Below are 15,074 nucleotides of genomic sequence, written 5' to 3' on the forward strand. Positions count from 1 at the left end.
CGATGTTGGGCATGTCTTTTTCCCCCTTTATCTTAAGCCAGTCACAGATTTCCCAGGGCCACGTGCATGTGCTAGCTGTCTTATTTCAACAAGTGATTGTCAATTCTGCGTTTAAATTCCTGCCGAACACATTTCATGTGGACCTAGTTAATGAGCCATGCTTATTGGTCTAACCTGTTTTCTGAAAGAAGGGAAAACGAAAATGTGCACAGGGCATCCTAACACTTCACAGCCAGTGCAGTCATTTTGAAGTGTGGTTCACTGTTGTATTATGGGAAGAAGAGCAGCAATTTGCACACAGCAAGCTCCCACTAACAGCAACGTGATAATGACCAGATTATCTGCTTAGTGTCACAACTGTTAAGGGTTAAATACTGGCAGCGTCACAGGGAATAACTCGGCGGCTCCACTGGAAAAGGGCGTGAGACCTGTTACATCCTCCTGAGGGAACATGCAGTGCCTCAGTTTAACATCCCATCCAAAAGCCAACATCATCCATAGTTCAGCACTCCCTCAGTGTTGCATCAGACTGCCTGGCTTAATTTAAATTTTGTCATGGGACTTGAACCCACAGCCTTATGCCTCAGACACAGAAATGCTACCAACTGAACCATGGTAAATACAGCATTAAGTATAATGTCTATACAATATGTGTACCATACATATATATTGTGAAGGAAAGTGACTGCTTCTCATTTTACAATACTGCAAGTTAAAAGGACTAAACTCATTCTCAAGAAACTGTTTAGAACCTTGCAGCTGTTTTACTTCACAACAGAGGCTTTTGAATCTCTGGGAATACAAGCTGTTAAGTGTTCATTGCTAGAGGCTGTATATTCACATCCAAATCAACCCCAGCTGACTTTGCAGCACTTGCTCTGTAATTCGACTGTAGAAGTATAACTTGACACGGCCTTGGGGTCAGATCGTGTTTGAAGTGGGGATGCGACTTCTGACAAAGAGCTAATCACATGATGTACTTGTCCTGCATTGACTACAATTCAGCAGAATATCATATTGGGTTAATTGATATACTTCGATTACTTGATCATTGCACATAACTAAACTACTGACTAATTGTCAATAATTATTAAACCTAAACCTTTCTACAAAAGTCTTTACCCAGAGATTAGAATATGGAACTTGCAAAATGGAATAGTTGAGGTGAATATCATAGATACACAAGGGAATGCTAAATAAACTCACGAGGGAGAAAGGGATAGAAGAGTATGCTGATATGGTTAGGTGAGGTAGGGTGGGAGGAGAGGTAGGGTGGGAGGAGATTCGTCTCAGCATAAAGAGTAAAATAAACTAGCTGGGCCTGTCCTGTCTCTGTCTCTGTCAGTCAGTCAGTTCTCGATCAGTCCTGTGGTCAGTTCTCGATCAGTCCTGTGGTCCCCTACTCTCAGCTGAAAAGCAGTCTCTTGTCTTCAGTTTGAAATTCAGCGCACCTGATAGCTCAAAGCTGGTGCTTTCTTTTGAACTCTTTCCAAACCACAACCTGTGTGCATGATCAGTTATGTTTTTGAATTCTGATTGGGTTTGGGCAGCGTATGATCAGTCCCTGATTGGTTTAGATGGTGCGTAATCAGTTTCTAGTTGGTTTCTCGAGAGTGATGGTCACCTATTGATGTAGTTTCCTGTTGACCCCTGATTGGCCCTCTCATGTGGTCAGTTACTTGGTGGGACAGTTCCCCACATGACAGCTTTTTCTGTTATTTTTTTCATTAAATTTAATGACTTTCTACTGAGATAAGGAGGCCTTAAGGTAGTTTTGGTGTCTGCTTGTTTGAGATAAGAGAGGGTATGATGTCACCATTTGGACTCGTGAGGCAGAATTGTTAGTTTGGCGTGGAGCCGTGCGCCTGGCCTGATCGGATGCTAAATCGCGTGAGATGACGTAGGAGAAGCATCCTGACATAATCCCGCACGATATTTTGATCGGCAGATGGGCACAAAGCACACACGCCGACAATTAAGACAATTAAAGTTGTTAAAGTTCCAGTTGTGCCCAACTTTTCTTGGTGATCCTGCCCAGGTGAATCCACCCAGGTGAATCCACCAGACGGACTTTGCTTTTTTGATGACACCTCATCCCAAGGGTGGGCCTCCCTTCTGTAATGAATTTTTTTTTTTTTAAAAATTAAAAAAAAAAATAGAATTTCCATCAACTTCAGGCGACTGATTGCGGCATGTAGACATCTTTTTCTGGATTTTAAAAACCCGTTTTCCATTGGTTTTAAAGTCTTCAGCTCCCTGAGGCAGCTCTCCGCTAATTGGCCGGCCAGCCAGCCCGAAATGGGGGTTGGGGGCTGATCATGGGCGGCGGGTCTGTTCCCCGGGCACGCCGATGGTGCCTGAACGCTGAGCTAAAGGCCTCACCCGTGGTTCCAAATGTCTAACATATGTACAGGTATCCTGTATGTTGTAATGTTTCGCTCCTGTGCTGTAAATTCTGTATTTTTCAAAGATTTTGCAACATGACTCAAGCTTTCAAAAATATTCTATTCTGCACTATTATTGGCGAGGTTATTTTGTAAGTTTAATGCCATTTGAAATCTGCATAATGCCTCCATAAATAAATGTTAATGGCAGCATTTTTCCCTCCCGTATCCCCATTTCACTTCCCACCTTTGAAATTAAGCTGGCGACTGCTGTAATGGTATTCTCGGTCTGAGAGCTGTGCAGAATAACAGCATGGGCCGGCTTTTCATTTCGAAATTTGACTTTAACTTTTCAACCCTGCAGCAAAGTGCTGGAGTGGCAATTTATATTCTGATTGGGGTAAGTGACTTTCTAATATTTCTACTTAGCCACTTGACTGGCTGCAGATTCTGAGAGAGTATTTAATCATTAAGTCACAGAATGATACAGCCAGCCCCGGCTCTTTGAAAGAACTAGCCAATTACTCCCACTGTGCTGCTCTTTTCTCTTAGCCCTGCGATTTTCCTCAAGCACTAATTATATTTATATAACAACATCAGATTAATAAACGTATTAAATTTTGTGTGTTAAATTATTGATATTCATATAGTTTGTTCTACTTTCCCAGTCTGGAATAAGACAATTTTACTGAATTGCGTCTGGAAAATATTACAGGTTTTTTTGAGTGATGGCACATTATGAGCCAAATTGCTCAGTGCTATTTCAAATATGCTTTGCGGATTCCATGCAGTTTTTTACAGGCACTCTTCTTAGCCCTGTGGGTTAACAAGACCAAGGCTTTCCCTGTTTTATGTGGGAGGCTTAGGAAGGCACCAGGAGCAGGAAGCCACCAAGACATTTTTAACAAACCATAGACATCTGCCTAGAAGCATATTAAATAAGGTCACAGTGAGCCAAATAAGCCTGTTTAGGTTCAGCAAAGAAACCACAATGCAAACCCCAAAAAATTAGCAAAGAGTTCTTGTATAAGCGTGTCTGCGTTCTTAAACAAACTTATAACAGCACTTCTTTCTTATATCAAGGGGATTTCACAAAGATGCTTGTAGTAACCATTCTGACTGTTCCAGAAAAAACCTCAAAAACTGGCATGTACTAACTGCCTAATTGGATGATCTATATCTTGTTTCTTCGCAGTATTTCCTACTGTGTTCTCCTCGAACCTTGTGAAACATGAAGTTATCGCTAACTACAGTCACTTGTTCACTGTACGTGGGTCAAATGACAGTCTCCAGCCGTACATGCTGATTGCCCACCTGGATGTGGTCCCTGCACTGGCAGAAGATTGGGAGGTGCCTCCATTCTCCGCAGAGGAGCGGAATGGCTATTTATATGGACGTGGAGCAATGGACGATAAATCATCTGTTATGGTACTGTTTCCAGAGGCTTTATAAACAATTCTAATTGTCTCTATATGTCTGTTTAAAACATATTGCCTGATTCAGCTCTGAAAATGCACCACTTTCCATACAAATCAGTAATCCCAGTACATAGAACTTTCCAACGCAGAACGTTGGAGAACTCTGCCTTATTCTTTGTGCCAGAAAAAGAGCCACCTGTGCTGCCCAGTTTAATGAGTTTCCTTTCAAAATGAACACGCGTTGTGCCGAACCCTTATCCACACACAGCAGACTGGGTTTTATTGTGGGCATGTTGAAAACAATGAGTTATAGCTGCTTTGACACTGCACTTGCAGCAAGTTTTGCGGCAGCCTTTCACGGACAATGTTTTGCCTGTCTAAGATGTGAATGTGGCTTTTCTTTCAGAACTGGATCAACATGCGCGAGATAAGAAAGGGGAAGTATAGGCTATCTCTGCAGAGAAAAATTGATCCTGACATCAAGGGTTTATGTAACTGTTGGAAACGTCAGCCAAACTAGCACCAAGTTCAGGCTGTTACCTGATATCCTGTTTCCTCACCTGTGCTATCCGTGACTCTGCAGGCTGGTGTGTAGTAGTTTGCCACACAAGATGTACAGTCAGCCTTTAGTTTGTTTTGTGTGGTCTGTATGGTCCAGGGAATTCAGGAGAATGAACAGAAAAGCCAAGTAGCATCTGTTGGGTACAGCACAATGGAGAAACGGCAAATGGGAACAAAAGACTTCAGAGCAGGAGTAGGCCATTCAGCCCTTTGAGTCTGCTCTGCCATTCGATAAGATCTTGGCTGATCTGATTGTTGTCTTGGCTCCAGTTTCCTGTCCGTACCCCTATAACCCTTGACTTCCTTGTTAATCTAAATCTGTCTAACTCAGCCTCAATGACCCAGCTTCCACAGCTCTCTGAGGAAGAGAATTTCACATACTAATGAACCCTGTGAAAGAGAAAAAAACTCCTGATCTCTTCCTTAAAATTATTTTTAAACTGTGTTTTTCATTCCTGGTTTCTCCCACAAGGAGAAACATCCTCTCAGTATCCACCCTGTCAAGCCCCCTCAGGATCCCATATGTTTCAATAAGATCACCTCTCATTCATAGAAACTCCAATGGGTAAAGGCCCAACCTGTTCAACCTTTCTTCTAAAGACTAGCCCAGGAATGAGATGAAAGCCTTCTCTGAACCACGTCTAAAGCAATTGTATCCTTTTTCAAATAAGGAGACCAAAACTGTACACAGTATTCCAGATGTGGTCTCACCAAGGCACTCTACAGCTGCAGTAAAATTTCCCTACCTTTACGTTCCATGCCCCTTACAACAAACACCAACATTACTTAGGAGCCACACGAGAAGGTGGACTTGTTCTCCTTAGAGTGGAAAAGGTTAAGAGGAGATTTAGTAGAGGTGTTCATGGTTATGACGGATTTTGATAGAGCGAGAAAGGAAAACCTTTCCAGAGACAGACGGGCTGGAAACCAGATGTAATTGACAAAAAAAAACCAGAGGTGAGCTGGGGAGATTTGTTTTAAACCCAGCGGATTGATATGATCTGGATTGCACTGTCTAAAATGGCAGTGGATGCAGATTCAACAGTAACTTTCAAAAAGGTACTATATGCATATTTGAAGGGGAAAGAGCAGTGGAGTGGGACTAATTGGATAAGCTCTTTTAATCAGCTGGTATGGGCAAGATAGGCTGAATGGCTTCTCTCAGTGCTGCATTGTTCTATGAATCTATAATAACTTGGCTGGGTTGGAATTTATGGAGTGGATGCTATGATGACCACAAGCTGTATGGCACCAGACTGTATAAATTGTCAAATGTTATCTAATATGTGATCTGGTGTGATATTTTTTCCTGCTGCTTGACATTTTTTTCAAGAGGTCAGGCAGCGTTCATTCAAGACCAGTTATGAGCCAGTCAGTTTTCAGGCTCACCACAAATCAGTCAGGACTTAATCTCCCTTCCTTCCTCACTCCTTCATCCTGGGTTGGCTCAAGTTTGGGGGGGATGTGGGGATGGTGCTTTATAAAGATTGCCCGACTTCTACATTGTCACATACCCCTTTCGTCAGCCTCCCCCCAACCCTCCTAGAAACTGTTACTGAGTTCAGGATATCCCTGTGCTGGAAAATGGAACAGTGAAGCCACTGGCCACCGTCTGTGATGTGCATGTCAACGAGTTGTGTCACATGGCCCTCCTAGCCACACTTTACTTCATTTGTCCAGCTTTCATGTGTACAGCATTCAAGCCAGGGGTAATTGGGAGACCCACTTGCTCCCAAGTCTCCATGAGTGTAATTTTGAGTCAGTTGCCAATATGCGCACAACTGCGGCCTATGTGTGCCTTTCATGCTGACCTTTCCCCTCTCCTTTCCCTTATGTGAAGGTTCTGGGCCTCCCCACAGCAGCCCAGGGTCTCCATATAATTTTGAACTGGCTGGCGTCCTGGAGCGGACACTCCAGTTTCACCACAGACGGTCGGGTGAAACACAGAACATTGACAAGTGACCTGTTCATGTGATGTGGCATTTTATGATATGCTGAGAAAAACATGCCCTTTCTCTGGATCTCTGGTTATAGGATTTTTCCCAAGATGTGATGTTTAATCTTCGTAACTCACGAGCAATCCGGAATCTATTTAATGACAAGTCCCCAAGCAGAAACTTAACTGTTAAGTTTTTTTTTTTCTCCCCAGGGAATTCTCCAAGGTCTGGAATTCCTGTTGAAACGAGGGTACAAACCTTGTCGAACGTTCTATATTGGAATTGGGCATGATGAAGAGGTAACTCAAAGCCAAGTGCACAACCTGGGGGATGCTACACTGTCAAAACTTTCTTTTTATTACTTCTGTGGCTGTAACAAATGTTTTGGGTTTTATTTTGAGGCGAGCAAGATGTTCTACTTTAAAGATGGTTTCTGTTTGATAGAGGAGAAAATAGCTGGCAATGCTGAAAATCTTTGACATTTTTTAAAACATGAAAGAGCCATCAACATCTGAATAGGGAAAGCACAGGATAATGATTCAGGAGTGGACTTTTCACCAGAACTGAGAGATAAGCGAGCTCTTCCAACAAGAGAAACAACATAAGAACATAAGAAGTAGGACCAGGAGTAGTTCACACAGCCCTTTGAACCTGCTCCGCCAGTCAAAACAATCATAGCTGACCTTGGGCTTCAACTCCTCTTTCCCGCCCACTCTCAACATCCCTTGATTCCCTGAGAAACTAACAACCTGACTTAAATATACTCGATGATGGTGCATCCCTCTGGGGGAGAGAATGCCAAAGATTCACACCCTTTGAGTGAAGCAATCTGTCCTCATCTCAGTCCTAAATGATCGTCCCCTTATCCTGAAAGTGCACCCCCTTATTTTAGATTCCCCAGTTTCAGTCTGCACCCTGTCAAGCCACTTCATAAACGTACTTGTTTCAATGATACCACCTCTCATCATTCTAAACACCAAAGAATACAGACCCAATTTACTTAGCCTCTCATCATAGAACAACCCTCAATTCCCAGGGACCTAGCTAGTGAACCTTCACTCTACTGCCTCTAATGCAAGTATACTCTTCCTTAAATATAGAAAGCAAAACTGCAAACATTATCTTAGGTGTGGTCTCACCAATGCCCTGTACAATTTTCTTGTACTCAAATCTCTTTGCAATAAGGATCAACAGGCCATTTGCCTTCCTAATTGCTTACTGTACTCACATGTTTACTTTCTGTCTTCCTTATACGTGTACACCCAAATCTCTCTGAACATCAACATTGACAAGTTTCACCCTCTTAAATAGGTAATCAAGGGTCAATTAGATTTATTACCAAGCGAATTGACCCTGATAATACACTGCCCACACCATAAAACATTTGGCGTGAGTAGCAAGGTGGGAGCCTGTCAACCCGATTTTTCACCTGCCTTCTTCAAAGGATGGGAAGGAAGGGAAAGGTTCAATCTTCGGAGGCTGCCTTTTGCTGATTGGGGGTGTGCACCCACCCTTAAGATTGACCCCCGCCCCCTCTTCCTAACCACCCCTCCGCGGCCCAAGTCTTAATCTCAAACCCCCTGCCCTTTCCTTGACCATCCAAAACCCTTCATGCCCAAGACCCTGGACTTACCAGATTTGGCGATGCATGGACCTTCTTACTCCTCTCCTTGCAGTCCCGGCAACAGCCACTGTTGGCGCTGCCGGGACCGATCAGCCGGCAGCTCCAGAGCACAGGACTTCCTCCCCAGTGAGGGGCAGCAGTACCACACTGGCCTTGTTAAGCCCGCCCACAGCGCCTTATGGCTATGGAGAGAGCCAGTGTTGAGCAAGTCGGCTCCGGGGTGGGGGCAGTGGGGGAAGTGCAGATCCCAATAAAATCCCCCCCTCCCCACCCAGAGTTAATGTTTCGAATCCAATTTGACTCTTGTAGAAATGGGCTTTATGCTGTTGAAAAAGTGGGGCGGGGGGGGGCGAGGAGGAGTAGATTAAGCAAAATAGAAGGTCAGGGATAGGTTAGAGGGCAGTGGAGGTTAAATGAGAAAGATGTCATGGAACAAAAGGCGAAGGGAGTGGTAATGATAGTATTAAAGAAACAAAGCATTGGCTCGGTGTAGGTGTGAATAGCAGAATAAAGGTCAGCGCTGTTTAAAAGCAAAAACATGAGAATAAGATACAGATTGGCTATTGGGGGAGAAAGTTCGAAATGGAGGACAGAGTTCAAGGTCTGAAGTTATTGAACTCAGTGTTAAGTCCAGAGGGCTGTAGAGTGCCTAATTGGAAGATGAGATGATGTCTGTCTGGCCTGCTTTGGGCTTCTCTGGAACATTGTAGCAGGCTGTGGTCAGAAAAATGAGCTTGAGAGCAAGATGGTGAATTGAACCGAAAAGCGATCAGAAGGTCAGGTTCATGCTCGTGGACTGAACGATGGCATTCCACAAAGCAGTCACCCGGCCTGCGTTTGGTCTCCCACATGTAGAGGAGACAGCATTGTGAGCAGCGAACACAGTAGACTAAATGGAAAGAAGTACAGGTAAAGCGCTGCTTCACCTGTGAGCATCTAATGTTCGATACACTACTCTCTGTCTCTTTGTCTAAGTCATTGATACAAAAAGAGAGAGACCAGACGATAGGCAAAAGTCCAAGCATCAGGAATCCTGTCACAGAGGAAGTTAATGAACTGAGTAGCAAGTGCTTTTAAGGGAAACTAGAACAAGGTGAACATTGGTGGATGATGTTACAGGGGTGAACTGACTCTTTGCCTCATGCCTAAGTTTATTATAATAGAGTTTGTATTTAGAAGGGAGGTGATATTGCCAATTTAATATATATTTAACTGTGTATAGCTCAGTGCAAGAAATAAGCCAATCAGGCTCCTTAAGTTAACAAGTAAGGAGTCAGTTTTATTGCTAAAGGTCACTTTGGTAAAGATGCAGAAATTATTAACAACAGATTTAAAATGTACAAATTTGGCCAACTACCCACTAGTGCAAGGACAACACACAAACAATAACAACCTCCACCTCCTTCTCTGCACCACCCTATCCCACCATGCACAGAAAGAGGTAAATCTCTGCAGAGTATCAGAGCTAAGAAAACTTGGCGAGAAGCAAGTAAAGTCAGAAACAAATTGTTCACAGTTTGCCCAAAAGCTTGTTTCCAGTTGAAGGCTCCCTTTCCTTAGTCGATCAGTCAGCCTGCTGCCTGCAGTCTCCTTTAAGAACTCTCAGTTTGCAGCAGTGTGGTCTCCTGATGGCTTTTTTAAATCACAAAGAGCTCAGCTTTGATGAAAGAAGTTTTAGAAGGAAGAGGGATAGGTAACGCTGTTGCCCTATGCAGCAGACTCTCTGATTATATAAAATTCCAGTATTGTTCCTACAGAAAAGAGCTGTATCAAGTGATCTCTCTCTCGCTCAGAGCTCCATAGACTGTTCCCATAAAAGAAGCTTGTGTCCTTCACAAGTGCAACATAGCAACTATTGTAAGCCCATATCCTTGGTTAGCAAGTGTTCTTTTCAAAAAGTTCAAATATATATATATGTCCAGCTGATGACATTATAAATTTATATTTATGTAACACATCTTCATAACAATGATTTTTTAAAATTTATTTGCTCACGGGATGTGGGCTTTGCTGGCTGGGCCAGCATTTATTGCCCATCCCTAGTTGCCCTTGAGAAGGTGGTGGTGAGCTGCCTTCTTGAACCGCTGCAGCCCATGTGGTGTAGGTACACCCACAGTGCTGTTAGAGGGGGAGTTCCGAGATTTTGACCCAGCGACAGTGAAGGAACGGCCGATATATTTCCAAGTCAGGATGGCGAGTGACTTGAAGGGAAACTTGCAGCTGGTTGACATGCATCTGCTGCCCCTGTCCTTCTAGATGCCAGAGGTTGTGTGTTTGGAAGGTGTTGCCTAAGGAGGTGAGGTTCTACAGTGCATTTTGCAGATGATACACACTGTTGCCACTCTCCTTCGGTGGTAGAGGGAGTGAATGTTTGTGCATGGGATACTGATCAAGTGGGCTGCTTTGTCCTGGATGGTGTCAAGCTTCTTGAGTGTTGTGGGAGCTGCACTCATCCAGACAAGTGGGGAGTATTCCATCACACTCCTGACTTGTGCCTTGTAGATTGTGGACAGGCTGTGGGAAGTCAGGAAGTGAGTTACTCGCTTCAGGATTCCTAGCCTATATATAAACGATTTAGACTTCAGTGTAGGAGAGTTGATCAGCAAGTTCGTGGGTGACACGAAAATTGGTGGGATGGTAAATAGTGAGGAAGATAGCCTCAGATTACAGGAGGATATAGACAGGCTGGTCAGATGGGCTGATTAGTGACAAATGGAATTTAATCTGGATAAGTGTGAGGTGATGCACTTGGCAGGACAAGCAAGGCACAGGAATACACGATGAATGGTAGGACCCTGGGAATTACCGAGGATCAGAAGGACCTTGGTGGGCATGTTCACCGGTCCCTTAAGGTAGCAGGACAGGTATGAGGAGAGATTGGATAAACTGGGGTTATTTTCCCTGGAGTAGAGGAGATTGAGGGGGGACATGATTGAGGTGTATAAAATTATGAGGGGCATAGATAGGGTAGACAGGAAGGAACTTTTCATCCTATTGGAGGGATCAATAACCAGGGGGCATAGATTTAAAGTAAGGGGCAGGAGGTTTGGAGGGGATGTGGGGAAGAATTTTTTCTTCCAGAGGTTGGTGGGAATCTGGAACTCACTGCCTGAAAGGGTGGTAGAGGCAGAAACCCTCATAACATTTAAGAAGTATTTGGATGTGCACTTGCAATGCCATGGCAACAAGGCTATGGGCTTAGTGCTGGAAAATGGGATTAGAATAGTTAGGTACTTGTTCAACTGGTGCAGACTTGATGGGCTGAAGGGCCTTCTGTGCTGTAGACCTCTATGACTCAATGACTTTGACCTGCTCTTGTAGCCACAGTATTCATATGGGTAGTCCAGTTCAGTTTCTGGTCAATGGTAACTCCCAGGATGTTGATAGTGGGGGATTCAGTGATGGTAATGCCATGAAATGTCAAGGAACGATGGTTAGATTCTCTCTTGTTGGAGATGGTCATTGCCTGGCACTCGTGTGGTGCAAATGTTACTTGCCACTTGTCAGCCCAAGCCAGAATATTGTCCAAGTCTTGCTGCATATTGACACGGACTGCTTCATTATCTGAGGAGTCGCAAATGGTGCTGAACATATAAATAGATTGGAAAAACTCAGCAGTTCTGGCAGCATCGGCGGAGAAGAAAAGAGTTGACGTTTCGAGTCCTCATGACCCTTCGACAGAACTTCCAAGTTCTGTCGAAGGGTCATGAGGACTCGAAACGTCAACTCTTTTCTTCTCCGCCGATGCTGCCAGACCTGCTGAGTTTTTCCAGGTAATTCTGTTTTTGTTTTGGATTTCCAGCATCCGCAGTTTTTTTGTTTTTGTTTTTATTTTTGTTTTTATATAAATAGATTGCTTCATTGGAGCAATGAAAAGGCTCGAAAGAGCATGAAAGTAGAGGTGTGTTAGCTTGGCTCTCACTTCTAAATCAGGAAGCTGTGGTTTCATGTGTTGCTACAGAATTGACCATACAATCTAGGCTGTCCGTTCAGTACAGTATGGAGGGAGAACTGCATTGCCATGGGTGCCATGTTTTGGGTTAAATTGAGGGTCTATTTGGTAGACTTATAAATTCCAAGGGACATTTTGAAGAAGGAGGGAATTCTCCTAATGTCCTGGCCAACATCTCGCCCCCTCCAACCAATAAACTGAAAGTATATTTAGATTTATTTTAGTGCATTTAGTTCTCTGTGCAAATTGTTTTCCCTATTTGCCTATATAACCGTAATTACACTTCAAAACAATAACAACCTATATTTATATAGCGCCTTTAGTGGAATAAAATATCCCACGCACTTCACAGGAACATTACGGGCAGAATTTTTGCCTCGTGGGGCTAAGTGTCCCAGTGCAGCCTCCAGGGGAGGGACCTGTGGGAGGAGAGACGCAGGCACAAGGGGCGCATGGCCAGCAGGTTGTCCAAGGCGGAAGGGGCCACAGAAGATGCCACTATCCCGCTGCCAGAGTTTACAGGCAGCGATGCAGCTACCTCAATATGTCTGAGGTGCAATGCCGAAGGAGGCTTCGTCTCTCAAGGGAGACAGTGACCTCCATTTGTCAGATGATCGGCCCTGAGATCAGCTCCGACTGTGTGGGTGGACACTCCGTGTCAGTGGCTCTGGAGGTCACAGTGACCCTCAACCTCTATGCCTCTGGCTCTTTCCAGGGGTCAGTGGGGGATCTGTGTGGAGTCTCCCAATCAGCTGTCCACAGCTGTATCAAGCTGGTGACTGAAGCTCTGTTCAGGCGGGTACTGACCTTTATTCTTTACTATACGGATGAGGCCAGTCAGGCTGAGCGAGCCAGAGGTTTTGCGGCCATTGCTGGCTTCCCCCGTGTCCAGGGTGCTATAGACTGTACACATGTGGCCATCAAGGCGCCAGCGGGTGAGCCCGGTGCCTTCGTCAACAGGAAGGGCTTCCACTCCATGAACGTGCAGATAGTGTCTGATCACAGGATGCAGATTCTACAAGTCTGTGCAAGGTACCCAGGCAGCTCCCACGACACCTACATCCTCAGACATTCCCAGGTGCCGGGGCTCTTCAGTGCTCCAGCCCGGCTGGATGGATGGCTGCTGGGTGACAAGGGCTATCCCCTCAGAAGGTGGCTCATGACGCCTCTCCGCCATCCAAGAACAGAGGCAGAGAAGTGTTACAATATGAGTCATGGCTCCAGAAGGGCAGTGGTAGAGAAAGCCATCGGTCTTCTCAGGACTTGCTTCTGATTCCTGGACTGTTCAGCACTGCAATATCCCCCAGAGCGGGTGTCACTGATAGTGGTTCTATGCTGCACACTCCACAATCTGACACTTGCAAGGGGGGGTCCCACTGGAGGAAGAGGATCTGACACAGCTGCACAGGGCACAGATGATGGGTCCAGTGGTGAGTTTGAAGAGGAGAACGCTGAGGGCATGGAGCCAGATCTCGCTAACCTGCAGGGAGGCAGGGACACCAGGGACCCCTTGATCCAACACTCCTTCAGCTAGGCTGCCAAAGATCAGCTTCAACCGCACACCAGGGCTGCCTCCTCCAACCTGGACATCTGAAAGGACCATTTTATTTGAACACAAAGAGCACCCATTACTTGTGCAATAAAGTTCAGAGTCATGAACAACCAATGAAATAAAAAGGTGAAGCATACTTGGGTCACGATGACAAAACCAGATTTATATCATTTTGAAAAGTGCAAACTATTTACATCAACTTCTCTGGTCTTAAGTCCCAGACCAGGAGACATTAACTAAACATAAAGGAATATAAAATCACCTGCGGCCTGTCCCTCTTGTGCTCATAGTGCCTTTAACCTACGCTTGCGAGTGCTACATCTCGGTGCTCCCCCCTCACTGGCACCGGCATTGGGGCCAGCCTGCTGACCCTGCTGTCCTGTTGGCCTTGATGACCTTTGGCGGTCGTCCTCTGGCCAGTGGAGCCTGTGCTGGCCCCGCCTGGGAGGGAGCAGCCAGTACCACGGCTGGCATCTCCCCAGTCACCGCAGCCTCATCAGAAGCCACGGTCACTGGCGCAGGGGCGGAGGAGCCGTTACCATCATTTGGAGCCCCTGGGAGGAGCCCGAAGAGACAACAAGCAGCTCGTGCGCCAACATAAGTTCGCTGTGGACCTCCCTGCTCACCATTGATTGGCGGGCACCCAGCTCGGATACTGGGTGCCTCATCCATCTCCCACACGGACACTGGCCACTCGAAGTCAGTGCCTGTGTAAGGGCTTGCTGGTCTGAGCGCAACCCCAGGAACCCCACATTCTGTCCCTGGAGCTGCCTGTCCATGAGAGTCACCACTCTCTCCATGGATGAGGCAGTGCGCTCGCCCATGACGGTCAACGCTGTGCTTACGCTCTGCGTGGACTCCTCCATTATGGAGACTATGGCACGCACACCCTCATGGATCTCCACCAGATGCTCCTGCACATCTCGCTGGATGTCCAGCATCTACTGGCTATTGGATGATTCCAGAGGCTTATCGTCAGCCTTTGGCTCAGCATTGTCCTGGTCTCCAGCAGTCCTCCCACTGCCGGCACCCTGAGCACTCTCTGCCTCCACCTGTACCTCAAGTGAGTGTGAAGTGCCCTCACCAATGTGCACCGAGATACTAGCCACCAATCTAATGCCCACCGAGGTGCTGGTATCTGCGCTGGTGCCTGCTTCAGAGAGCGGGTGCGATGCAGGTGCAAGTGAAGTCCTGTGGTCCTCTGTTGTCAGGGGTGGCCCTTTGGGGCCCAGAGAGCGAGTGTGTGCTGGTGAACCTAAAAGGGAGAACAGACATGTCATTAGTTAAAGTCATCACACTATCACTGTGCATGCCCAGCACCCTGCTGAGACAATGGAGACCTGCATCACGGGGCCATTGTCTTCCAATGATCAATGGGGACTCCAGGCTCAAGGCTCCCATCAATGAGGAGACTGCACTGGAATGGTTGCACAATCTGAAAGTTTCACCTCTGTGCACTGCGCCCTTACCTTCGTCTGGCACCCCCACCTCTCCACGCCCGGTTGCATGAAGAAGGTGCCGGCTGTCCAGCTCCAGGGAGAGCAGCAGGTTGGGTGGGCCTCCATTTGACCTCTCAGCCTGGTTATGGCTTGTCTTCTCCTGAAAGGACAGAGGAGCATTGATTAGTCCCCTCTCTACCTGCAGCG

At 46.0% G+C, this 15,074-nt stretch overlaps 1 protein-coding gene across 2 annotated transcripts in view; it reads left to right on the top strand.

Annotated features, from left to right (window-relative positions):
* LOC121282287 (N-fatty-acyl-amino acid synthase/hydrolase PM20D1-like) overlaps positions 1–15,074 on the top strand; it is a 117,209-nt gene that overhangs the window by 21,166 nt on the left and 80,969 nt on the right. For both annotated transcript variants that reach the window (XM_041195932.1, XM_041195931.1), the window contains exons 2-3: positions 3,580–3,812; positions 6,513–6,599. In XM_041195932.1, coding sequence (XP_041051866.1) covers positions 3,580–3,812; positions 6,513–6,599 — 320 coding nt within the window. The remainder of the gene's footprint in view (positions 1–3,579; positions 3,813–6,512; positions 6,600–15,074) is intronic.

This window comes from Carcharodon carcharias, chromosome 9, assembly GCF_017639515.1.
Source record: "Carcharodon carcharias isolate sCarCar2 chromosome 9, sCarCar2.pri, whole genome shotgun sequence".
Taxonomy (NCBI): Eukaryota; Metazoa; Chordata; class Chondrichthyes; order Lamniformes; family Lamnidae; genus Carcharodon; species Carcharodon carcharias.